The sequence below is a fragment of the Gekko japonicus genome, unplaced genomic scaffold (genome assembly GCF_001447785.1).
Source record: "Gekko japonicus isolate JY-2015 unplaced genomic scaffold, Gekko_japonicus_V1.1 scaffold32, whole genome shotgun sequence".
Lineage (NCBI taxonomy): Eukaryota > Metazoa > Chordata > Lepidosauria > Squamata > Gekkonidae > Gekko > Gekko japonicus.
Window position 1 is genome coordinate 2,143,848 of NW_015167527.1, and position 27,919 is coordinate 2,171,766.

The 27,919-nt window shown below is 42.0% G+C and overlaps 1 protein-coding gene across 1 annotated transcript in view; it reads right to left on the reverse strand.

Moving 5' to 3' along the window:
- MPP5 (membrane protein, palmitoylated 5) overlaps positions 1 to 27,919 on the reverse strand; it is a 54,941-nt gene that overhangs the window by 22,348 nt on the left and 4,674 nt on the right. The window contains exons 2-7 of the mRNA XM_015413316.1: positions 18,367 to 18,575; positions 12,889 to 12,966; positions 11,304 to 11,450; positions 3,817 to 3,978; positions 2,281 to 2,358; positions 171 to 354 (exon numbers count right to left, since the gene is read on the reverse strand). Of these exons, the coding sequence (XP_015268802.1) occupies positions 171 to 354; positions 2,281 to 2,358; positions 3,817 to 3,978; positions 11,304 to 11,450; positions 12,889 to 12,966; positions 18,367 to 18,575 (858 nt within the window). The remainder of the gene's footprint in view (positions 1 to 170; positions 355 to 2,280; positions 2,359 to 3,816; positions 3,979 to 11,303; positions 11,451 to 12,888; positions 12,967 to 18,366; positions 18,576 to 27,919) is intronic.

Consider the following 27,919-nt stretch of genomic DNA (forward strand, 5'->3'; position numbering starts at 1 on the left):
AATTTCCAAGTGAAAACATCTAAGATGAAACATTCTATTTTCTTTGCCTATAGGCCAGTAGAAAATGGCTCATAGCCCAAACCACAGCAACAGTCCACAGGTTCACAAGTATTTTGAATGCTACTACCTGAACTTTTTTGTAAATATATAGGCATTCCATGATAAAATACCTGGAATGAGACCTGCCAAAGGCTGATTTTCTTCATCTCCATCTCGATAAGCCTGCCACCAGTTTGGATCTTCCTGGCTGATTACATGGAGTATATCTCCCTTTTGAAAGGATAGGCCTAACTCTCTGCAAGGGACATAGGGGTCATCAGATGGATCATAGTCAAAGTGCGCTTTCACATGGATCTAGGAAACAAAGAAGTATAAACATAAAAATAGACAAACAGGTCCAAGGATATGTATTTGGAACATGTTTCCTTTTGTGCATAGGAGATAAGGCTTACTTTCTCATACAGAACAAAGAGTTCACACATGAACATAAGAACAAGCTACCAGTATAGAAGGCAATTAAAAGTCAGAAGCATTCAAACACTTTCTCATATAATATAGCTTTAAATGCAGCAACAAAATGGTGTAATTTTAAATATTTATCTTAGCTCTCCCCCCCCCCCCACAAAAAATCATTATGGGCACTGTCTAAATCATGGGGGCAATCGCCAAATCTGACCACAACTTTTAGAATCCAAACCTGAGCTAGAGTGCAGCAATCACTTGCCATTCATTTGAAGGGCTGATTCTTATCTTTAAGGCCCTCAAGAGATTAGGGCCAAGGCACCTGAAGGACTGCCTTCTCCTGTACTGTCCAGCCCACCAGTTAATATCCTTCTCATAAGTCCTATTCTTTGTGTTCCCACTCGTGGAGGTGAGGCAGTGGTGAATGGGGACACTGCTTTTTCAGCAGTGATGCCTCACCTGTTGAATGCCCCCTCCCCCGAGGGTCACCTGTCACCTAGTACCTATCCTGCTCTCTTTTGAGTGCCAGGCCAAAATATTTCTTTTTACTCGGTATTTTAACTATGCAATCTGATCTTTTAAAAACTCGTTTTCACTGTCTATGTCTAGCCTGAGGATTTTTATGACAATAATTTTAGGCTCCTAAAGTTTTAAGCTGCTTTTATGCTTTAATTGGAGTTTTTAATGGCTTGTTAATTTTAATGATTTTATCATGTTTTTCATCATGTTTTATTTTGTGACCTGCCTCAAGCCGATCTTTGGAAGAGGTGGTATACAATTTTTCTCCATATTCATTAATCATATCAAATGGGAAATGATCCAAAATTCCTGGTATCAAAAAGCAGTACTTCAGATTAAGACGGGATACATGAAAATAGCAAGATGTAATGTATGAACCAATCACCATGAGAATACTAGAACTTCTATATGATCTTGCTGCGAAAAATTCCATCAGTGGACTTGGATATATCAACTCAGAAGCAGTTCTTGAAAGAATGAATAATTGAATAATCGGCTGGGTGAGCAGGGGGTGGCCGTCCTTCGGCTTCTCCATTTGAGGATATGCATGAAGGGGTGCAGGAAGGATCCCTGTATCTTCCACACACCTCAAACCTAAAATTATCACTGAGTTTCAAATATTTCTCTGTGCACATTATTAGTGAGATGCTTTTTTCAACACAATCAACCTGTAATAAGCAGGGAAGGCAGCTGGAAAATTGTATACTTTTTGACCAGATTTGCTTACAATACATAGTACCAACTCTCTTCTGAAACTCATTAGCATTTGCCCATCCTTTTTTCAAACATGCATTTCTCAAGGAGAAATCATTCTGTTTAGCCAGGGGTGGGGCAAGCAAGTGCTGAGCTGAGTTCAATGGAAAGGCACTTTGAAGAGTGACTGTACAAGGCATTTCCAAATGACACAGAAGAAAATGGAGGAGTGGCAGGAAAGCAAATAGCCTGTTCCAGGTCAGGCTGGTACTTATTTGTTAGCATGTACATCTGATTGCAAAAACAAAAACTCAGTGTATGAATTTTGCACAGAGCTGCTTAAGGTTAGTACAAGGAAATGCAAATAAGCAATTCCTCTGCAAAGTATCAAGAATGATAGCCATATTTTGTCACTATGACACAATACAGTAGAAATGATCAAGACCTTCAGTAAACTAAGATTACACCTATCTAAAAATCTATGAAATTAGTATTTTGTGGAGGGAAACAGGTATTGCATCCTTCATTTAATGTACTACTAAACAAAGACAACACACATCTGCAATTCAGTATATTATATATTGTAAATGTGTTAAAATCACATACCACTGTCTCCTTTGCAGGTGGTGGCTTGCTCTGCTGACTGGGAATCAGCACAAACGTCAAAGTGCCATGCATGTCCGCCTACGATAAAAAGCAGATTCTTCAGTGACAGCTTGCGATTTTTGATATAAGATATGTGCTTATAGTCAGCAATGACTGTTTGGGGTGTGTGTGGAGGGGGGGGGTGAGAACAGTCACTGCTCTTGTCAATCTCTCACTTCCATTAGAGCATGCTTTAGTTTTCCAGCCCCCTTTAGGGATGTGCTATAGCGACATGGCAGCTGACACTCCCATGGGAATCCGGCATGTGTGAGAAACAGAGTGTTCCTGTACTCAGAAACTAGCTGGGTTTACCCGACAAGGCAGAAAGTGGAGAGCAAAAAGGAACAGCAGCAAACTGGGTCATTGCTGAAGTGGGGGGGGGAGGACACACAGAATGTTTGTACTGATGTTCCTTTGGGTGGATCCAGGAACATAATTCTTATGTTCATACAGTGGGAAAGTTAGCGCTCCTTTGGAACAAGCCAACAAATCTCTTGTATGTTCAGCAAAATACAGAAGTGGAGCCTTCATGGTATGCTTTGGGGCATACCAGAAAAAACTAGAGGGCTCAGATCAGACCATCATCTTAGACCAAACAAAGCAAGTATAGTGAAAAGAACCTAAACACACGTAAAACCTTCAAATAATTTAACCCTAGATACTTATATTCAAGACTTCTAGAGTTATGCTTAAATAAAATTTAAGTGAATGTTTTTAAAATGCAGTTTTAAAGTTTTAAGTACTGGGCATTGGCCCCATCTGTACGCCGCCCTGAGCCCGTTCGCGGGGAGGGCGGGTTATAAATTTAAATAAATAAATAAATAAAAATGATGCCTCACTCCAGAGTGTGATGCTAGTGGACTTTCATGGAAGAACAATTTCAGACCTAAACAGTTAATAAACTGTTCAGACCTAAAATCTAGTAAACGGGACTTAACATCTTTCAACGCTCTTACCATCTGAACTTGACATGCTGGGCTATTCTAATCTAACATTAGAGGATGCAACGAGACTCACAGGAGGTTGTTAATTGCTAAATATGCAGGTACCCAACCTTTTTCTCACAACTACTATATAGCAAAACAGATAGATCAGTGCCTGAACTACAACTTAACAGATTTAAATTCACAACTGGTAGGGTGATAACAAGCAGCAGCATCAACTGGCATGACAATAAAGACCCAAACAGATGAAACACTTGGGCGAACCATGAGTGGATGGCTGCTGAGCCTGATTTGGACTGGAATCATGGTACTGGAAGGAAAAGGAAAAGGAAGAAACCTACACAGTTTCCCTCACTGAAATAACATCCACCCTCATGCTGTGGTTTGTGGAAAGGAAATACCCCCCATCTTTATTGATCCCCCTCCCCCCAGCCATGATCTCGATCTGAAAGAAACAGTTATTACTTTTTAAGAATGCTTAGTCTTTATCACAGTTCTCCCAACATCATGTCTGTTTAGGTCCTAAGTATTTTCTATAACAGACTTCACATACCAGTAAGTCAAAAACTTCATTGACATCTTTTCCACGAATTTCAATTCCATTAATTTCCAGAACTTCATCGCCTTCATGCAACAGCCCACTCTTCTCTGCAGCACCTCCTTTCACTATTCGGCTAATGATGACGGAATCCATTTCATTGCGTACTGTAGCACCCTGCATAATTTAAAAAGTGACCATTTTAACATATCAGAAATGTCCTTTAAGGACAAACTAATTGACTAATTAACCTGCTTTGGAAACTACACAGGCCTCTATTCAACTGCACATTCTGAAGACTTCAGGATACAGAGTTTCTAAAGAGGAGGTGATAACGTCTCTTGACTCCCCCTTCTCATGACAGACCCTCACTTTCCCCCTCATGCAGCACCTAAAAGCTCACCTGCCTGAGGGCTTACTTGCTTCTCATGAACAAAAGTGGGGGGTTGTCTTCCTGTCTCCACTGGTGGGGATTACCCTACTCTTCAATTCAGATACTTCCCCAAGCAGTGGAAAAACTGCTTTTAACTTCCCAACTGTACAGAAAATAGCTAGGTAAACACACAACACTGCAAGCAACTACATGTAACAACAGATAGGAAAAGTCACTAAATGAATAAAAGCTTAATGCAGACCTGTCAAACATATGGCCCGGGGACCGGAACGGGCCCATCCAGGGCTCTTATCTGGACTGCAAGCAACTGGGGGGAAACCAGTCCGAATGTGGACCAGAAGAACCTATATTAGGGTATTATACCCCCTTGCTGAGGTCCTTCCCTTCCCCAAATGCAGGCCTTCCACAGGGTCTTCCCCCAGATCTCCAAGGATTGCCCAACCCATAAGGGCCGAGGAGGGCTGGTTTGGTCCCAAGCTCTGCACAGCCAGCCCCCTTCAGGCCTGCCTATTGCCCTTGGCTGAGGGGGCTGGGTTGCTCTGTCTGCCACCACCACCTCCTCTGCCCATTGGGCTCCTGCCCCTCCTGCCTAGGCTGATGGGAAAATGGTTCATGTGTATCAGGCGGAATCTTTTTGACCCCACTTCCCTGAGCCCAGTCAAGCAGCTTCCCACTTGCAGGCAGCCCAGGGAAGGCACCCGTAGGCACAGGTGCCTATGGAAAGCTTCTGGCTGGCTCTCCAGACGTGCCTGCTTATGTCAATGTGTGAACGGAATGACTGGCTGAGCCAGGCGTGCTATGCGCAGCAGCCCAGGTGAGAGAGAAAAGCCCGGTGCTTATGCAAAGGGGCACAATGCATGCAGAACACTGAGGGTCAGGGGCAGAGGAGGCCCACGGAGTCAGGTGAGCTGGAGTCTGCTAACCTGCTGACCCAAATGTGCGCAGCTCCTCTCTTGCCTGCCTGCCTCCCTCGGCAGCGCAGGAAGGATTAAATAAGAGGAGAAGCCATAATGCATGCATGCTCCTCAGGCTCCCTGTATGCAAGTGCTGCCTTATGTAACAGTCTGAATGGAAGCAGGGAATGGGAGGTTTAGGCGAAGGTCAGGGACAGGGGCAGGCATTCAGAAATGTGCACTGCGTTTGCACACAGCAGAGGCAGGCGCTGGATGTGCATCTGAGCACTTGCACATGGGAGTATTTTGTGTGGTTGGATAATGCCATGGAGCTGGAAGAAAATAAAAGTCTGCAAAAGGCAATTAAAGTAGAGTTGGCTGGCATCTTTGGAGAGTGGCAGCACTGGAAGATCCCTTCTGGTGCTGGGGAGCACTGCAGTTCTCCTTGTGCTTCAAGCTTGTTGCTGAATGTGGGACTTTGACAGAGGGAGGTGTGGGCTAACAACGGGCATGGCAGAATGATACCTGACTGAGTCACATGCTGAGTGTGCTGGACTCCTTCCCTATTGGACAAAGGATATAACCTGCCTTAGGTATATTCTCAGGGCTCTTCTAAAGAGTTGGCTTTAGGACTAAAGGTCCTCTGTTCTAACACCCTGCAGGCCAAGGACTCTATCATAAGGAAAGAGTAAATTATAAGATTATATCTTGGCCCATAGAGGAATGGTTGATGAAGATGTTAACGCTTGCAGAGATGGCTAAGCTTACTGCTTTGATTAGAGAAAAGACAATATCTACTTTTACAGACAATTGGAAACCCTTTATAGACTTTTTACACGATATGGACAAAATTGAACTGATGATTTGTGGATTTGATTAAGGGGGGAATAACATAATAGGGAAAGAAAAAGAGAAAGAAAGCCCTTTTTTGTTTTTATAACTATGGAGTAAATGTTAATGTAGTAATATTATCTGTATTTGCAATAGAGAAAATCGGAATCCTCTTTTATATCTCTACTTCTTTTATCTTTTTTCTGTTGGTTGTGTTCTTTTTTAATTTCTCTTTTTGTTTTAAAAATTTTCAATTAAAAAAGATATTTTTTTACCTTTCTCCTTGGTTGTATTGTAATGTGTGTTTGAGTATTTACATGAAAGCCAGTTTGGTGTACTGGTTAAGAGCAGTGGACTCCAATCTAAAGAATTGGGTTTGATTCCTCACTCCTTCACATGTAGCCAGCTGGGTGACCTTGGGTCAGTCACCATTCTCTCGCAGCCATTTTCTCAACAGCAATTCTCTCAGAGCTCTTTCAGCCCCAACTACCTCACAGGGTGTTTGTTGTGGGGAATGGAAAGGAAGGAGATTGTAAGCTGCTCTGAGTGAAGGGTGGCATAGAATTTCCAACTCTTCTTGTTTATTGAATTATTTTATATATACTTTATTTTAGCTGTTAAAAGGTTCTGATGTTTTGATATTCACCACACTGGGGACCCTATCTGAGTAGAAAAGCAGCCTAGAAATGTTTTAAATAAATAAGTATTTATTTATTCAGGAACCCCTTTATGATTGACTGAAATGAGACTCCAAAATATGGACAGTATGACCTGCTGTCTACTAGGACACTGGAGGGCTGAGCTGAGCAACATACTCAGTGGAAGTCTGGAAACAGATACATCCTCTGCACATGTGAGTATGATATGAGGCTGCCACCTGTTTGCATAAAGAATTAGCTTTCACCTCCTGGTCAAGGCCTGCTTGAAAGAAGCACAGGACATGTTACATGGACCCCCAGGAATGGGCCATGGCTCTTCCTTGTTAAACCAGTGGATGTGACCCTACCAAATAACAACATAAATACTAGATACTGAGCACCTTTTCCAGAAGCCATTGTCTTGGTTATCTCTTCTCAGTAGCCTAGCCTTAGAAGACAGTGGCACTCGATATCCTGACGATAAAGTACAGCCAGTCCTGTGACAGTGTGTGTGAGAGCACTGAAATCCTCTATGGTTCTAAAAGCAACCTAACTACTAGGCTAAAAAAGCATGGTCTATGTGGGCTATGAAGTGCCAAGCAGCTCTGAGTGGCCTCCTTTTATTTAAATTTCCTCATAAGCTTTGGAATGAGGGGGCGTGGAATGAAATCATACATCATACATCAGACCCTTTAGCCAGGGAAATGTCAAAACACAGACTGAGAAAATTATACGACAACGAAAAAAGATGTGAGGGAGGCCTACCTTCCAGAGCTCTTCTAGGCAGGAAATGAACTGAGGAGTAGGGTGACCCCCCCCCACTTGTGCAGACAGGAAATTGACAATTAAGTCCTGCCTCCTTGACTAAACAGTAGGGATCATCCATGTTAAGATGTCATCCTCCTCAGAGTGAGAACAGGCAGATATTGTCACCTCTTTTAAAGAAAATAGTATCTCCCTTAAACGTGTAAATGGATATGGGCCAGTGTTCCCTATGGTTTTTAAACAATAATGCTTTTGTTTCTACAATTCAAGTAGTAGAGCTTGCCATTACATAAGAATTCAAATTAAACTGACATGAAGTACCGTATATTTTCTATTATGTGAATGGAGAGAATACATAGGCTGCGGTCACACGCACCAGTTGAAGCGGAGGGGAAGGAAGGCTATTCCTTCCGGAGGAATTTGACAAGCAGTTGTGCCCTTTGAAGCCCGTCAGTGTGTAATCAGATGCAACTGTGGGTGAGTTGGGGTGGGGTTTTTTGCTATTTGTTCCCCTTGCGCATAAACGAGGAAATGCACCTCTGCACTGAGGGCCCCCTATGAAGTATGCAATAATGCGCAAACTGCGAAAGGGGGGGGGAACAGCACAGAGTTGTGATGGCTGATCAGACCATCCTGACAGCATGAGAGCGTGCTTGAGCAATCAGACGGGAAAGTCCGTCCATGGCCTGCCTTAACTGGATAGCACCGGACTTTCCCTGGTGTCTTTTAATTCCGCTTCTGTGGCGGAGCAGCACGGGTTGCCGATGACTGTGGGATGCTTCCCAGATGTTGCTGTCTGATCGCTCCCTTCAGATCCGTCAGGCATTCACACCTATGTAGGATCTAAAGGAGCATGTGATCACAGCCATTCAATAAAATGATCACTTAAACTGTATTATCAATACCAAAAGCTTTCAGCAAGCTACATGAGAAAAACAGAAAAGGGTCAAAAGCTTTGCCCCATCAAACTATTAAAAGTGCCACTAAAAACATTAAAAAATGGTATCCAAAAGATATCCTAGCCCCTAAGAACTAGTCTACAGTAACCACCAAGATACCCCAAAGATTCTTTTAAAGTTTTCTCATTAAGACCTACAAAATTGGAAAAGAAATGAAGCCTTCTTAATTTCTTCTGAAAGGGCCGGAGCACCTGCAGAGAAATCTCATCCTCACAAGGTTTGGGATAACCAGCAGGTGCTGCTGCGCTGAGTTAAACTGCTGCATGAGTTCACACTGAGGTAGACTGTGACAGAAATAACACCTTAGTAGGGCAAGAATGCCTTGGGACCTTGGACCCCTGGAGGGCTACATTAGAATGATCTTGCATTTCATTCCACACTGGACCATTCTGGCAGACTTAATCCCTTTTGGACTAAGGACGCTGTCTCTGTTGGGCCCTGTGCCAGAGCGCCGGGCCTGAGAGAGGCCTGCAGAAGCCGGGCACCCCCGCCACCTCTCTCGGGCCCTGCGCTGGAGCGCCGGGCCTAAGTGAGGCCTGCAGAAGCCAGGCACCCCCTTCCCGCCACCTCTCTCGGGCCCTGTGTCAGAGTGCCGAGCCTGACAGAGGCCTGCAGAAGCCAGGCACCCCCGTCGCCGTCTCTCTTGGGCTCTGTGCCAGAGCACCAGGGCTGCAGGCTGCTCTGGCGTGGAATGTTTCTTTTGGGGGGGTTTCTTTCTGTCTTCCCTCCCTCTGTCTTTCTCTCTTTCCCCCCCTCTTTCTCTCTGTCTTTCTTCCTCCCTCTCTGTGAAGAGGGTATTGGCTGCATTTGAGCTTTGGGGACGGGGTGGGAGAAGAAAGAAAAGTCTAGGGAGAGCAGTGAGGGAAAGGGGAGTGTTTGTATGTGTGTGGAGATGGGGAGGGAGGGAGGATGATGTCGGTGGGGCTTCCTTTTGCTGCCATCTGGATCTGTTAATGTTTTATATAATCGTTTTTCATGTGAATTTTATTGTATTTATTATTTTATCGCATTTTAACTTTGTAAGCCGCCTTGAGCCACTTTGCCCTGGCAATAAATAATAAATGTGCAGGCAATGGAGTGGCAAGGGTGCAAGCTCAATTCTAGGCATATACTCTTAAGAACATATGTTCATTAAGAACATAAGAGAAGCTATGTTGGATCAGGCCAGTCCAATACTCTGTGTCACATAGTGGCCAAAACCCAGGTGCCATCAGGATGTCCACCAGCAGGGCCAGAACTCTCAAAGCCCTCCCACTGTTGCTCCCCCCCCAAAGCACCAAGAATACAGACCATCACTGCCCCAGACATAGTGCCACATATCTATCCTTTGTGACTAATAGCCACTGATAGGTCTCTGCTCCATACTCTTCCAGTATGAGTATTATTGACCTCTGATATCACTGGCCTCCACTAGCTTTCGTAACCCTTCATGCGTACAGTGCCCTTTAGAGTAATACAGCCCTGGAATAAAAGGAGAATCACAAATCATTCAGTCCATCACACCTTTGCTCTGTTTCAGTCACTTGGGCTGTTTCTGCACATTGATGGACATTGCGCTATTGTTACTCTGTCACAATCAGTTGCAAGTGATTTGACCGTCCACACAGGAAAATTCATTTGCAAATGATTGCTACAGAGAGCGTGGATGAAGCCTTGAGGTTGTTTGTGATGTGCAGTCAAATAGTGAGGAGACTGTTGTTTCATCAGAAATCTGGGGAAGCAATAGAAGGGTGAAATCTTCCTTATCCACCACTCAAGCAAGAAGGTGCAGGAGATCAGCTTTCCAGGCAGCTTTAGGCAAATGCTCTCTCTCGCTCTCTCTTGTAGCTTAATAGTGTTCTGTTCCCCATTGCAGTTGCAAGGCTGAGGCCAAATGCCCCTAGCTTGTCAAAGGATACATACTCAATTCATTGCAAGCCAAAACCCATCTTCTGTGTGTGGAACAGCGGTCACTGGGGGTGTGGGGGAGGTATTTGTGAAGTTCCTGCATTGTGCAGGGGGTTGGACTAGATGACCCTGGAAGTCCCTTCCAACTCTATGATTCTATTCTGATTCGGACCAGTAAGGAAGTACCTGGCCAACTGCCGTCCATCATCGATGGCAGCTGAAAATATATTGGGTCAACCCTCACCCATAATAGAAGCAGCACCTGTAGCTATATAAAAGAAATTATCTCAGTGGGCCATTGTTTGTCAAACACAGCAGTATTTCCAGCCTTCAAGCATTTGTTTCTGTCAGTAAAATGTAGGGGGGGGGGAGCATGTCAGGCCTGACAGCAGCCACTGGACAACTGGACACAATGCAACTTGCATAACTCATGCAGGCCCAGCTGCTTGCGACTGCTCAACAGCCACTGCCCCATGAAGTGTTGTGTAGTGGTTAGTGTTCCAGACAGGGAGTTGGGGGACCCAGGTTTGAATCTGAGTTGGGAAATACCTGGAGATTTTTGGAGTGGAGCCTGAGCAGTGGGTGTTGCCTTCTGACACACTTCCGGTGATGTCAGGGGGTGTGGCATATGCAAATGGGTTATGCTAATGAGCTCCTGCACCTCTTTTTCTACGAAATGACCCCCTGATCACTGTCATCAGACCAAGCATTTGGAAACCATTTATATATTTATAATACCTCTGGATCATGCTTCCCCATCAAACATGGGCTCAAGGTGATTTATAATACAAACCATAAAAGTAGAGCATATATATAACTATATATTAATAAAGACTTGACACCCCAAATAAATCCCTTATAACAACAGTCTAAAACAAAGTGCACAAAATTTAACATATCTCCCCTCCTTCCAAGGTTCTTTAACAGAAGCCCCTTCTCAAACCTAAAGAGTTTGTGTCTTCTAAAGACTCACATGGACCAGATGGTTCTCACTTCCACATGAAGCCCATTCCAGAGTATTGGAGCAACCATAAAAAATGTCCAGGAATGGGTCATACAAGCCTCCATGTGGTAAGGAATCAAAACAGAAAATTGGCCATTTCCAATTTTCTCCCATGTCTTATATTATACTTACCAATGGAATATCTCTAGCCTTCTCAATGCGGACTAATTTAACTGTCTCTCCTCCATACAGACCAACATTCTCATAAACCTTTTCATCTGTTAATGGCTCTGGTTGCATTTCCTGCTCAGCAACTTTATCATGAGCCAACAGCAGTGCCTGGTGTAAAATAAACAAAGCCATTTATAATCCTTAACTTGTACTAAATTAAGCCTATGTAAATTTGAGATTAAAAATTCCACCAAGTAAATATAAATTTAACTCATAGGCAGTAAGATTTACAAAAGCTATCTCTTGTCTGAAATAGGGCTATGAACCAGAATCATATCCAAGGAAGAAGATACTGTGATTTTAGCAATGTGGACTGTGAAAGTTAATGTGATAGAAAATGCTGCCATTTGCACTTTTAGTTGTAGCGGCCCTATGAAGTGCAAGACCACAGAACGTTCTCAGTGAAACTGAGGATTAGAATGTGATATCTGAGTTGGCTTCTATAATAATCCAGTCATATGAGTCATGATTCAAAGAACAAACATGTGCATACTGTAGAAACTGTACACATTTTAGAATTTTGATGTTTATAGTGCAGCATTTTCAGTTCCAGAGACAGGTTTTCTTATCTAGTTCAAAATATGATTTGTCTCTATTGCAGAGGGAACTGCTACCATCAAACAAACCATCAAACAAAACTCCAACTCTGCCTAGCACGCTATGATAGACTGTCAAGGGTCAATGCCTAACAGAGTCTGAGAATCTTTGAGTGACAGGGTGTTCAAATGGAATTCTGTTGAGAGAGTCAGTTAAGGACTGACAGTTTAGAACTGACAGTTGAAGAAGAGACAGTTAAGCACCGACTGTGGACTGGGAAGGAGGCTAAGAGAGTGAGTGGATCAAAGAGGATCCTCATTCAAACAAAAAAGAGAAACAGTTTCTAAAAAAGAGAAGTGATCCCTGCTCAGTTAAGAAGGGAAATAGCTCCTAGAAAAGAGGAGTGATCCCTGGTTTGTGTTTAAGGAATGATTTTGGGAACTTAGTTGTATGTTCCTGCCTTCTAAACTTTACATGTCAGTGAAACTCAGAAACCTATGCTTGAGTGTTTAAGCAGAAACTGAAAAGAAAGCCTCTCTCCTCAAAGTTTTAAAGACCTTGTTGAATAGCAGAAACACTGACTTGTTGGCAATAAATTACCTGGTGTTGGTAACTGAAAAGTTAGCTCAGTTTTATTATCTGTTCCCTTCATACATCCTACATCTAGTTCCTCCTGACCTTTTCTCCTCCAAGTTAAATAAAACATTTGATTTTTTTGAACTTTCAAACGCCCCTCATGTGCCATTTCAAAAGCAGAGTATAAGAAGGTGATTTTGTCTCTTCCCTCAGTTCCCTCGGCTAGGCCAGCATCAATATATATCTCTCTCTATACACACACACAGAGAGAGAGAGAGAGATTGTCATACATGAACTTATTATTTCTTTGGGTTGTGGCCATGAAGGTTTACCATATGAGTCAGGAACAAAAATGTAAATACGTAAAATGTACACACATCTTAAGAATGTTAAGGGAATTGTTTTACTGTACAGATAATCAGTTGTTTCCTACCTGAATATGAGGAGCATTCAATAAAGAGTTCAGTTCCAGTCCATCTTTCTGATGGCTTGGTTTCAACACACACTGTACCTGGAAGACAAGAGAACAACAAAAAGTTGATATCATAGTCCTCTCCAAATATACTGCCATTTTTAATGTTATATCAGCAAGTCCAGATTCCCAACCTCCTTTTTTTTAATAAGGAGAAATGGCAGTCTGAGGCTGCCTAACCTCCCTCAAATGGCTAGTTCTTCACTGTAACCTCTTCCTCATCACTTTTGCCACTGGGTTTTCTACCAACCAAACCAAAAAATAAGCCGGCACTGGAGAAATTTGACATCAGGTAGGATTTGCCAGATAAAATGGCAGGCAAGAAAAGGTTAGCCCTTTTGCTATCTTTTCCCTGAAAATGCCTCCTACCACTGTACTCACCACTGCATACCCAACTCTGTTTGCTGGCATAACTTGCAATTCCACCCTAAGCTAACTGAAAGGGTAATAGCCAGAAAGGTGTGAAATTATACTCTTTAAAGACATAGACTTGTACTGCTTTAAAATATTATTTTGTAATGGCTAATTTTTCTAAACTACAATTTGACCTAGTTCATTAAAGATATAAAAATAATGCAGTAATGACCATGCAAGCTTATATATTGACAGAGTGCAAGTAAAACTCATGCACAACATTTACGGAAGTAATTGAAAAAGATATTCATGTGGCTGCAATATCATTCTGGGTAAACTGAGCTGTGAATAGGTTATCATTTTTGCATTTCAAAGGGAGAAATACCCCCCTTTGAACTACTGTGGTACATACTCTGATTCAGCACTAGTACCTTTCACCTATACAAAAGTGAAGAGGGGAGAAAGCTGTTCCCTCTGCTTTCTTGGTTCTGAACTGCAGCTAATGAACAGAGTGATAAAACTGATCAGACTAGATCATGGTTACCTCCTGCCCTAGTTTATTTATTTAGAAAATGTATTCGCCACCTTTCTAGAGACCTGCTTGCGGCAGCTCACAGAGTAAAAAGAGTACAATAAAATAATTTAAAAACCTAAGTCTTATCAAGGAGCCTGAAACAAACAGCATTCAACATCCAGCATCCTAAACAGTCCTTAGGACAGCAGCAGAACATAAAACAGCTTAAGAAGTTGACACCCCTCAGTTCAAACTTGGGGTAAAAATAAAAAATTTGGACTAGTGCCATGCCAGGAAAGTTTCACCACTGAAAAAGCCCCATCTCTGGTTGCCACTTGCCTAACTTTTGCAGGTGGGACTACAGACAGCAATGCTTGGAAAGAGGATCTCAGCTGGCAGGCTGGACAGTGTGATGGAAAGCAGTCCTTCAAGTACTCAGGCCTAAGGCGTTTAGGGCCTCAAAAGTAAGAATTAACATCTTGAACTATGTTCAAAAATACATTAACAGCTTGGATCCAAACTATGTTGGAGGGAGTAGTATTTGCTCATTTCTTCTCTCTACCTGTTCTCAGAGGTCCACAGACACCAGGGGGAAAGATTTTGGGAGAATGGAAGATTGCAGCAAGATGAAGGGAAGGAATTTCGCTTCCACAAGTGTGACTGTATTTGCATAGCACAGAATCCAACCTAGTTTCATTCCCGAGGAAAACTTTAAAAAATATATATATTTGAGTACGTTTGGAGATATAGCCCCACGTTGTTCAAAGAAAACATTCTATCTTGTTTAGACTTCAGTTTTTTTTTCATAACAGGTTAATGATAACACAAAAGTAATCCTGCCCAGTAATCCTTCCACCCAAACCCAACAACCCACATAAAATTGGAAATCATAAAGACAAGACAGGAAGACAAAAGACAGTGATGGCAGAAGAGAGAGAAGAGGGAAAGAAGGCCGATGGTGACAATCGCAAATATTGCTAATATGGATGACAATTCAAACATTGTCTTCAGAAACAATTTTGACTAGATGTGCAAGTGGCTTCGGATTCTCCCAATATCCTTCCCTCTATTAACTCAGCAGAGATTTTTTCCAAAATGTGTAAGAAAATGAACATTTAGAGCCCTGCACTTAAAACACAAAATAAAAACACTACATAAATCTTCCTATGGATTAGTGAATATGTACATATTCATCATTGTATTACTACAGGGAGTAAGAAAGTGCTGTGGGGGTGTTGGGACAGAGGGAGGATGTTGTCCCTTGTTTAAAGCTGTAGGCAATAATCAATGACTTCAAATCAGTGTTTCTGGGAGCTAGTCTCGACTTTTCCAGGCCCCATCCTGTTTCAAGAATTACCAAAAAATGCAAAGGCACCTTGATAGGAGACACTATCAGAAAAGAAAAAAATTCAAATGTATATACTGTGGGAAATATGTTTCCTTAGTACTGCTTCCTAGTCCCTGAAAAGTTATTGCCTATTCACAGTCTGACATTCATAAATTAGAGGGGCAGCCAGATTAGTCTGTTGTAGCAAACTCACAAAAACTCATAACTGAGATAAATGTTTGTTAAGGTGCCACTGGACTTTTGTTTTATTCATAAGTCAGCCTTGACTAAAGCAGCAAGTTACTATATTGTCCAGTTCTGTTCCAGGGATGCTGGTTCACACTGCCTTTTACTTTCCTCAGCAATAACTACTGATAGACTTCATAATGTGGACAAAATTGTACCGTGAGCACAGATAGCAGGATCCACTAATGCCAAGGAAATAGGTCAATGCAGCAAAATCCATGCTTTTGATTAAACATTGTAATGGACATATGAGAAACTGCTGAACTGATAACAAGAATGCTTGGAAAGAAGTTATGTTAAAATCAATAGGATTTAACCCGCAAATGCATTTATTTAGGATTATAGCATAAAGTGAATTGTTTTAAATAAATGTGAGGACTAATTTTAGTTTGAGTATTAATAAAGCTGGAACTGTGTAGAAGTCTCAAGCCAAATTACTCAGACTTTGGAAGTTCTAGTGAAGTTAGCAGATACATTTTGTTCTTCTCAGTAACAGAAATATATAAAGTTGTGTGCTTTTTGGTTAAAAAAGTATTATGCCATAAGAAATGCTAAACCTATTGTCACCTAAGGACTCAGTGCAAAAAGATCTATTCACGATGTGAAACATATCTTGCTGATATACTACAGTCTTCCATCTCAAGCTACCATGTTGACAGTTGCATCAAATTATCTTTTAGGGTCACTCAGACCATGTTTCTGTAATCCTCACTTCATTTTTGTCAAGTTTAACTGGCTTAATCAATTTAATTAAATTTGATGTTCAACAGCTATTTTTATACCAGACACAGAGTGCACCACATTATTTTAGGGAGTTAATCTCCACATAAATTCCTTAAGCCTGCATGCTTTACTCAGCCTTCTAATTAAATTAAAGTTTCAAGAAACAGATAAATCATATTTTCTTTGCTTTATTAAAATAACTTATTTGCCTCCAACAATAACTGAGAAAGTACTTAGACTTAACCCACCAAAATATTATTCAGAACTTAAACTGGAAAGCTAATAACACATTTTCTTTTGAATTTTTAACCTCTGATCAATTAATCAGTAAGGTCGCATTCCAGAAGGGTTTGTGCACAGCATTCACGTATTCACCCAAGCTATTCTGTAGTATTTTGTCAACAGCTGCCTTCACAGGAATTCCAAACTTCTTCCTCACTTTCTAAGTTTAAAAGCAATTTTGTGATTCTTAAGTAAAATATTGGATATGCACGGGTGGGCAGTTCCCTTAAAAAGGTATGTACATGTCACCTTCTCACGCCTGTTTTCTGATTCTCTTTAATTCCATTTCATCACACCACATCATATCTGAAAATTGTTGGGAGAAAATGCAGACTGATCTTTCAGGTATTTGATCTAAGCTTAACAGGTCTTAAGGAACAAACAGGATGCTATACTGCTGCACAAAGTGGAATGGTTTATATCAGCTCAATTGCCTGAAATATGCAAAATGAAAACAATTACACTGGGGCTAAAAAATTCCACGTAACTGAAAAGTACTTCAAAAATCACTGTGATGGAAGAAATGAAGCTAGATCTAGTTCTCTAAAGATCATGGCTGTTTTCAGAAGATATAAATTATGTTCTGATTCATGAAACAGACCTACAGCAAAGTATGCATATGTTCCATTTCAAAGCCTCCTTCATATTCACACTGCAGCTGATAAACAGATACCTTTTAGAGGAGCTACTGAAGACTGGTTTGTTTGCTCTTAAAAATATAATGAATTGCAGTCATCACTCACTGGACAGCTTTTCTATTTATTTGTGCTCTTTCACTTTCACATAGGAAAAGTTAATAAAGTTGCCTAAACATTTTGCAGCAATCCTTCAAATCCCATTAGGCTGAGGGTTTTCTTTCAGTTGTTTCAGAACTTTAATGGAAGGCATGTCAAGAAATTAAAGCATGCCCTGACCTAGATAGCCCAGGCAAGCCCAATCTCATCAGAGCTCTAAAGCTAAGCAGGGTTGACTCTGGCAAGTGCTTGGATGGGAGACCTCCTTGGAATACCAGAGGCAGGGGCAGGCTTTATTCAGCCACCTCTCTGAATATCCTCCAGGCCCCCAGTAGGGCTCAGTCACCAGAGGTGGCCATGACTTCCAGGTGTACACACACTCACACACACATAATAATACAAAAAAAAGGAAAAGAAATTAAAACACAAGATTCTAGTTGAGAATGTGTACTATGGGCATGTGAAAATATACAATCCAATAAATTTGAATAAAATTGCTATTTTACTGTAATTCAAACTCTCAAAAATGCAGTATAGTTACTCATTAACACAGTTCTCCAATTTAACTATGGAAAAACAAAACAAATGATCACCATTCAAATGATGTTAACAGAAAAGGTAAAGCTTGCTTCTATGTTAGTCGCCTATTTGGATGGCAAGCAAAACAATGAAAAAAGTCAAACCCTTGTTTGCTATTATGCTGGTTCATCATATATCTGATATACTTCCCTTTTCAGATGTCAATGGAAAAGACAATTTTGCTCTGAACAGAACACCATGCTTAGATGTTTGGCTGGATTTGGCAGGAGCTATTTTAAGATTTGCCCAAGGGTTTCACATTTTTTGCAGTTTCCTTGAACAGTAACCCCCATGCCACGTCACAGTCTGCTTTTGGAAGTCTCCTCTGGTTGGTTTGACATGTGGTATGCTGGGCTGCTGTTTGATAAAAACAAGCCTAACCCTCCTCTGGCATGTAGAAGTTGTGATGCAGCCCTTTGGATCCTGGCTTTCAAAGAACGAAACACTTAGATATTTTCACATTAATGTAACTTGCTATTTATGTTTCTCTCTGTCTGTCTCTTTACATATAAAAGCTAGTTCAAAGTTATTCTCTTTTAAAAGGAAAAGAAAAGATACCAGTATAGACTATGCATATGTTTATTGTTCCCTCTCTTCATATTTTTATGATGTACCTATGTTTGGCTGTTTTGAAAAAGTTTACCATTAGTAGTACCAGATAAAAGGTACAAAATACATACCTCTTGTGCAAGCTCTTGTGCGTTGGAGATTAGAGGGTATGGAGGACTCGCTTTGTTCATATGAACTGTAACAGCATTGTGTATTTTAAATGCATTTTGAAAGTCAGTGTTTTGGACTAGCTGCAGTATTAGAGCAATTTCCTCTTGGCTTTGGGGATCTACCAGAGTGTGCTGGACATGTTTAAGAGAAGATAGCAGCTCATCAACTTCTGAAAAGGAAACCAATACACATTAGTTAGTCTAGATATACTAAATATGCAGGACAAAAAAAGTGGTGGTGGTGGTGCGGGCTTAGACGTGTTATAAGTCTTCCAGTTACAGTTCACTGGATGCAGCCCTTTGACAGAATCAGCAATCTATAATAGAGAATTTTTTTTTATTTCTGCACTGATGAAAGCCTTACTTCTAAGAGCAAAACAAAAAGATAAAAAGCACAGAAATAGATGAACATCTGCAGAAAGACTGAAAGGCAAAATTCCTTCTCAAATTATTTGAACATCAAGAACTGTTCAATATGTTACACATTTGTTCTATACATTTTGGTGAATTATTTCAAGTTGAGACAAATATGTTATTCCCCAGTATGTAGTGAAAGACAGACAATAGAGACAATGTCTATCTTATACATACCTATCTTATACACAATCTACGGTTAACAGACTATTCTAAGATGTTATTCCTCAGAGCATAGGTGCCCCATACTAACAAAAACAATTTAAGAGCCACTACCCTATGCAAGACAGCTTTCTGAACTGCACTCTCATCTTTTACTTAAACTAATTATAATGAAAATAAAAGTTAACACTGATCAATTATATTCAGAAAAGCACACAAAAGAATGAAAATGATGCACAAGTGACAACAGTACTGAAGTAAAGTCACATCTATCTTTTCTGGCTAAAAACCAAATAGTTTAATTAGGGAAGGAGAAGGGGAAAGGGGAAAAGAAAAGAATGCTGTATCATTCCACAGCACATCAAAAATCTTGAAGCATGAAAGTGATAATAAAAGAATTATAGGGTTAGAACATAAATCTTTATCTCACTTTACACTTCTGAAAGATCAAAAAAATTGACTGTTATCAGAATTTAAGATAAATATGTAGAGTTAGGCAGTATGTGAATTAATTTATCTAACACATTTCTTAAAAATCAATAGCAAAAATGGCTTGGATCAAAAACTTGACATATTTTGTAAGTAAAAATTATGTTACTATTATTATAGAATTAATTTATCTAACACATTTCTTAAAAAACAAAATCAAAAATGGCTCGGATCAAAGACGACATATTTTATAATTGAAAATTATGTTACTATTATTATTCAAAACATGGACAGGGATTGTCATTCTAAGATTAGTTTATTTTGCATACCTATCAGCACCTCTAACATAGTAAAGAAGTCTGACTATACACAAAACGACTAACAATAACGTTTTCAACAATTTGCTTCTTCTGTGTAACCACCTCTTCCCATCAAAGTTCCTGTATTCACAGTCCTTGTGACCTTTCACTTCTCCCCCTGTCAGAATTAGGGCACAGTTCACAGCAGCACCCCACAAAGCTGAAAGAGCTACAACAAGGAGCTGAGAGACTCCCGGCCAAGGGTCTCACCATACCCTACTTCTTAGTCTTGAGGCACAACAAGGCCAGCAACAGCCTGCACCATGACAGCTCAAGGTACTCCATGGAATTGGGCTGCAAGAAACTAAAGGTGCATCTTTCTCTTTCCACTGAACCCAAACTGCTAGAGAGGTTTAGGAAAGACTGCAAGAAGCAAAACAATAGGACTACTGTCACAAGCCAGATACAATTACACAAGAAGTCAATTACACGTGGTTAATTCCAGATTTGCTACTTATTTATTCAATTAATTTGTACCATGCCTTTCTCCCCAATGGAGACCCAAAACAGCTTACAGCATTCTCCTTTGCTCCATTTTATCCTCACAACAACCCCATGAGGTAGGTTAGGCTGACAGAGCGTGACTGGCCCAAGCTCACCCAGCAAGCTTCCATGGCACAAGTGGGGATTCGAGCCTGGGTCTCCCAGATGAAAATCCAACACTCTGAAGCACTCCACCACACTGGCACTCTTAAATAAAATATGGATAAATCATACTAGCTTCCATATGTCTTGACTAAAGCACTAAAGCATCACGCATTAATATTTAACACCCCCTTACAAACAAACAACTCTTCTCAATTAAATGAAACACTAGTCAGAATCCAAAGTGCTTTTCAGTTCCACATTTCTAGCAGCTATCTCTTAACATTGGGAGTACTTCACAGTAACACCACACAAAGCTTAAGAAGCTATAAACCCTCAGCCACCCTCCACCCTCTCCCCCATGTGCACGCAGGAGTATTTTGCCCATACATGGCCAAAAAAGAGGTTGTCTACTCACAAAAAGGCAGGATTTCTTCTCAACACCAAAAAAGTATATTTCTCCACCCCAATACACCTTTTGTATTATGAGTCAAATTGCACCTTTTTCTGGCTTCAGAAGGACACAGGGAAGATATCCAATCCAATCCCAAGAACAGCAGAAAAGGAAGAGATAGATAACTATGAGGGAGGATTCTTTTTCCAGATAGGGAGGATTGGGAATACCAGCCAATCTACCAACTGAAACATTCTCTCTTTTTTTGGTGACACTGCAGTTAGTTAGCTAACGGAATACTTTGTTGTCAAGCTTCAGCATCAACTAGAATGCAGGAAATGACCTGAATACATCTGAACATACATACAACGACATCTTCATTTCCTCACTTTATTCCTTATCACATAGAACTCATTTTAAACCCTACATGCATTGTGAGGAGAAATAACCAAGATGGTTTGCTATTTGAAACAATGGGGTCAACAGGCTTTATTTAGAATGAAGATTCGCTTTTACTTATTTGTGAACATATTGAGCAATGAATTCATTTAGGATTTTTAAGGATAAGTTTGTTCTCATATGACAGAAATCAGAGAAGGAAGCCACAAGGTTAGTGAAATACTATATCCTTCCTGACTGGAAAGTCCTATTGCATTATATTGGATTTCTTATGCTGTCTGATTGTTGTCTGTATTTTGTAATCCGCCTTGAGCCACACCAAGAAAGTAGGGCTATAAATGAACAAAAGTATCCAACAAAAGTGTCAAATCCTTGACTGATAAAGACAGAGAAGCAGAAAAATAAAGCAGGTTTACAGAAAAATAGAAATTTTAAGTGCTGTTAACTACCCTTTTTATGATTTGAAGACTGAATATTCACAGATCAAATTAGGGCAACTGTTCAAAATCCTTCAAGTTCTAAACATATTTAAAATCTAGTTTTCATTTATTCTACATAATTAGTTACACAGAAACCTGGATGTATTCCTTATGCACTGGTTCCTCGAATATAGATCACCAAAAACTAGTATTGTTCATTTATCCCTGGTTTTATTCAATCCTGTCACAAATGGAGAAAATATTTAACAATACATGAAATGTTAGTCTTTTTGTTTTGCACTCTAAGTCCTTCAACACAGGAGACTCAAAATAGTTGTTACCAGGGATCCCCTTCATAGATGTGTGCTGCCTTCCCCAACTCCATCTTGGCTAAATTTGCTGTGGCAGGCATTTTAGGAAAAACAGGTTGCTTACCTGTAACTGATGATCTTCCAGTGGTCATCTGTGCATTCACACCCCTGGGATATAGTGTGCCTGCGCTGACCCCGATCAGTAGAAACTGAAAGCAAAAGGATTTTTGTGCCTGCTCCAGTGCGCATGACTAGGGGAGGGGCACGACAATCCTGCCAGTTCCTTCTGACCGCTGCCATTAGGTATGATGAATCGTTACGTGAAAGTAGGCGTCTTGTAAGTCTAAGGTCGCCATCCACACCCCTCATTTGAGGAGGGGAAGGATACATTGCAGGGTTGTCATTCTGAACTTCTTGTAAGCTATGAAACGGTTGAGGTTCCTGAGGTCCATAATAGGGCACAGGCCTCCATCCTTCTTGGGAACCGTAAAATATGGGAATAGAAGTCATGGCACCAGTGTGCGAGAGGAACCGATTCTATGGCTTCTTTGAGCACGAGGTTCTGTATTTCCTCCAGCAACTGAGGAGTGGTGACAAAGTTGGAAGTCGCAGGGACTTGGAGGAAGTCTATAAGGTAACCGTCCGAAATGACAGAAAGGACCCACCTGTCTGTTGTTATTCTCTCCCATGCGGGTAGGTACAGGAAGAGACGGGTGGGATGTAACGGGACAGTTGGGAGAACAGAGTCAAAGGCTCTGCTTTGGGGCCTTGGATCTGGACTGAGGAGCAGATGGAAATCGAGGTTTGTTTCCATACTGGCAGGAAGATGCACCCGATGATCTCTGCCATTGAGCCTCAGTGGATGACTTAGAGGAGGATCTGACCGAGACATATTCCAGGATTTAGATCTAGATTGTCTGGGGGCTGGGGCAATTCCCAAATTGAGTGACATCTTAATGCTCTTATCTAAGTCTTGCAGGACAGAGTCTGTAATGGAGCTGAACAGGCCTTCCTCTTTGAAAGGGAGGTCCTCCACAAAGGCCTTGGTATCTTGCTGTAACGATGTGGAGCGCAGTCACGCATGGTGCCAAAGGGCGAGAGCAGAGGTAAGTGTCTTGGCTGCCAAATCCAACGTATGCTTAGCTGAGTTAAGTTGGTGTTTGGCCAGAAGCATACCCTCCTTCTGGACTCATCTAGCTTGGCGATTGAGGTCCTCGGGAAGGGACGCTATGAATTCTGATAATTGCTCCCAAAGAGCATATTGATATCTGCCCATATAGGCCGTGTAGTTGGAGGTCCTGATACCCAGTGCTCCTTCTGAGTAAAACTTCTTCCCGAAGGAATCTAATTTCTTTTCTTCCTTATCAGGGGGCGAGGACTGAGTGCGCCTGCCCTTGGAGGATGAGTTCACCACCACTGAGTTTGGTTTGGGGTGGGTGAACAAAAACTTCAGCACCAGCCTCTTGGACCTTATACATGTGGTCAATCCTGCGACTTGAGATGGGGGTAGAAGCTGGATGAACCCATAGTACTTTAGCAGCTTGCAGCAGGACTGATGTCATGGGAAGGGCAACGGCTGTCGACATATCTATTTGCACGATGTTGAAGACTGAATCAGTGACTGTCGGCGGAGGTTGTACTGTCGACACCACCAAGGTATGAGCCATCTGCTTAATGAACTCCCTGTAAGATTTCAGATCCCCAGCGGGAGATATCAGAAGGTCTCCCGACACACCCTGCGGTGGGGAGGGTTTAACCGGGTGCTCCTGGTCCTCATCCCCTGAGTGCTGCGAGGAAACCAAAGAGGAAAAATGTTCCAAAGAGTCCGAAAACAGTACCGAGAGCTTCAGTATCGATTGAGTCAGTATCGATTGTACTACCGTCTGAGTTGTCAGAGGGGTCTGCTTATGTTATTTGCCTGTCGGTACCGATAGCTGAGATGGCACGAACTCTGGTACCTGCGAGAGTTCTTGGTATCGAGACAGCCAAGAAGAGGAAGACTGGCGATCCCACTCCATAGGCATACGAGGTGGGAGCCAGGGCATGTTGGCTGATAGGGGGTATGCCCCGTACAAGTACTGCCTTTGTCGCTGATCCCAGGGGATTGGTGGTGGTGGAAATGGCCCCGCGGGTCAGTTTCGGTCGCTAGACCACGAGCAACGTGGTGAGGGATGCGGGAGCATAAGTCCCTTGACTCACTGGAGGATCATGAGACTTGGGTTAAGTCCATGTCCTGCTAAGAGTCAGTGAAGGTGAGGATGGTGCACCTTGTGGCTGGCCAAGGCCTGACGAGTCAAGCGAGGTGGCCCCAGGTATGGGGGTTGGCTCCAATTGCTGTCACGGAGCTGACAGAACTTTACTGAGGGAGCCCTTCTTAAGTTTCTTCTGCTTGACAGGCCTGGTGTCCTTGCCCTCCTGGTGTTTCTTAGTGGGAGTATGGGCTTCAGACTGATGAGTCAGGACCGAGTATTTCAGCATTGATCGATCAACATCGGTGTGGGTTGGCGCCGGGGACAACGCGGCCATCGATCCCGAGGTGGTCGTCGACATCGAAGCATGCCCAGATGTATCCTGAGACAACGCCATCGCCGAAAGGGCTAATGGTGCATAGTCTAGCAGCCCTATTCTTCCTCGTTTGCCTCGAAAACTTTGCGCAGTGGGTCCAAGAGTCTACTTGGTGGGCTTCCCCAAGGCACAAGAGACAAAGAGAGTATCCGTCGGGGGGGGGGATCTTGCTGCCACATCTTAAACACCACTTAAAGAAACCCCACTATTTGGCCATAGGTCATGGGTAACGGGAAATCTGCCAGAGCAGAGCACTCTCTCGAAAGAAAAGAATAGTTCCAACCGAATATTTCTTTTTTATAGGTAATCCGCAAAAGACCAAAGACAAAGAAGGGCTAAGCAGGCCAAAAAGAAGCAATAACTACCGACCGGAGCGGAAAGGTCCGAACAGCGTGGCAAGCATTCCCAGATGTATCCTGAGACAACGCCATCGCCGAAAGGGCTAATGGTGCATAGTCTAGCAGCCCTATTCTTCCTCGTTTGCCTCGAAAACTTTGAGCAGTGGGTACAAGAGTCTACTTGGTGGGCTTCCCCAAGGCACAAGAGACAAAGAGAGTATCCGTCGGGGGGGGGGATCTTGCTGCCACATCTTAAACACCACTTAAAGAAACCCCACTATTTGGCCATAGGTCATGGGTAACGGACACCACTTAAAGAAACCCCACTATTTGGTCATGGGTAACAGGAAATCTGCCAGAGCAGAGCACTCTCTCGAAAGAAAAGAATAGTTCCAACCGAATATTTCTTTTTTATAGGTAATCCGCAAAAGACCAAAGACAAAGAAGGGCTAAGCAGGCCAAAAAGAAGCAATAACTACCGACCGGAGCGGAAAGGTCCGAACAGCGTGGCAGTCAGAAGAAAACTGGCAGGATTGTCATGCCCCTCCCATAGTCATGCACACTGGAGCCCTGCACATGATGGGGGAGTGGGCACGAAAATCCTTTTGCTTTAAATTTCTACCGATCAGAGTTGGCACAGGCACACTATATCCCAGAGGTGTGATGCATAGAGACCACAAAGAAGACCTAACAGTACCTTGCTTTGGAGAAGGTGAGGTTAAGGTTCTCCTTGGGCTATGCTAAGAAGTGGCCAAAGACTTGGGCATGAGACTGATTCACTGATGGGGCATCTGCATGTCTACCCATCACCATGGGGCTTGCACCCACCTAGATTTTTCAACATAATTTCATCAGCAAAGGCTGTGTACAAAATCTAATTACTATCCAGGTGGACTAGATTGCTTTTACTGACCTTGCCTGAATGTCTCCTCCCTACCTGCCTTAGTGGGAAGATGTTTTTCCCAACACTGAGCTAATGGCATCCCAAGTCTCTGCTCCTGTTTATTAACATAAGGATTGCTAGAAATCAATGACATCGATAAAGCTTTTGACACCACATGCATTTACCAGCACATAGCTACAGAAGGCCAGCAATTCCATATAGTGTCAGCATGGTGCGTGAAAGAGAGGAGGGTAAACAAAGGCCAGCAATTCCATATAGTGTCAGCAAAAGGTGTATATGTGCGTGAAAGAGAGGAGGGTAAAGATAGTTTGACCTAGTCATACTAAGCTTTTGATACAAAAGTGTGTGTTGTGGTGTGGGAGACCCACGATGCACTGGTATGCCACTGGTATATTAGCTAACATGTTGTACAGGCTATCTGGTGGAGCTATACTCAGAAACAATGTCATTTGAGTCTGTTGTTCAAACATACTAAGAATTGCTTTTCAGGGACTGCCCTGCTTCTGCATCAGCCCAAGGAGCTGCCTACAAAATAACCAGAGTACATAATGAAGGAAACAAGTCTGGAAATGGGTTGCTATTGTAAGAAGGAACAGAACAATATTTTTCTCAAGGTGGCTCACTTGCATCTGAATCAGTGATCCCCACCCCCATACAATCTCTTTTAAAGGAAGAAAAAAAGGGATGTGAGTTTGGTATCAATTGCAGGAGTCTCCAGAACAAGAGAATTCCAAACTGCTGGAACTCTTGCATTAAACTGTCAGGTATTGTTCACACAGCAGGTTAACAGTGGGTCTATCCATAAACATGCTTGATAGCCTCCTGTAAGTGGCAGAGGCAGTAACTTCAAAGTGGCTTGCCACTCTACAGCTGCCACAAGTTGTACTACAGGTGAAACCAGATTCGATGCCAACCAATGCCAATGCAATCTGCCCAGGTTGTATTTCAAAGATAACTGTATCTGCAGAGTATCTCTCTTCACTCTTGCCAATGGCATGATTCATATGCAACTTGATGCAACACGAGCAATTTCCTGGTTCATAAACTCCTTCCTCCCGCTTATCATAGTGTGCTGTTACACATGGAACAACAAATTATGATTTGCTCTAAAATGGAATCTGAGCACACACAGAACACCTAAGTTTGGACTGCCAACTATGATTTGATGTTTAAGTGACGGGCAATAGATTCAGGACAGACAAAAGAACATCTTCATTTAATGAGTAATTAAATCGTAACATTCAGTGCAAGTGATGTAGTGATGGTCACTACCACAGATGGCTTTAAAAGGGAAGTTGACATACTCTTGGCTGCTCGATCAATGGCTGCTGGTCATGAGAATTCAAGGGAATTTTCATATTCAGAGGCAGTAAACCCCTGAAAACCCTAAATGGCAGGCATGGGAGGCCCTATTGTGCAAATTTCTTTTATCAGCATGAAGTCCAGCGTTTACTTATTAGATACAAAGATCCTGCCCTTCCAAAGAGCACATAATTCTCTCACTATCCCCATTTCATCCTCGTTGCAACACTGAGAGAAAATGACTAGCCTAAGGTTTCCAAAGAGCACATAATTCTCTCACTATTCCCATTTAATCCTCGTTGCAACACTGAGAGCTAGGTTAGACTGAGAGAAAATGACTAGCCTAAGATTACCTTGTAAGTGTTATATCAGTGAGAGGATTTGAACCTTTGTCTCTCTGGTCCTAATCCAATACTCTAAACACTACCATACTGGCTATTATCTCAACAACCCTGTTAGGCCAACATTGTACTCACCGATTGTGATGGATAGGCTAGGTTCCGCCTCTCTCTAAGAGCAACCAATGAGAACATATGGAATGTTGAGAGAAGTGAAAAATAGCAGTTGAAAAATGACGGGGTTAGCAGCCTTAGTGTGAGATGGAATGGATTTTTTTCTGACTAAGGGAAATCTATAGAAGAGCTGCTTGGAACAGGCTGAAAATTGTAAATTTATAACTAAAGGGTCCCAGTTGTAGGTATAAGACCTCAGTTCAAAAGTTCATTCCTCATTGCCTATAGTCTCCTCAAGCACCACCAAATTTTGTTCCCACTATACATTCTTCTGACCTCTTAGTATATTTACTTGCATTCAATTCTCTTCTTCTCCTTAACACAGCACTCATGATCATGAATACCAATTGGTTTGCCCAATAAATATCTTGAATATTTTCCAAGTTAACTGGTTTTCTCTTAATTACTTTTTGATGCTGCA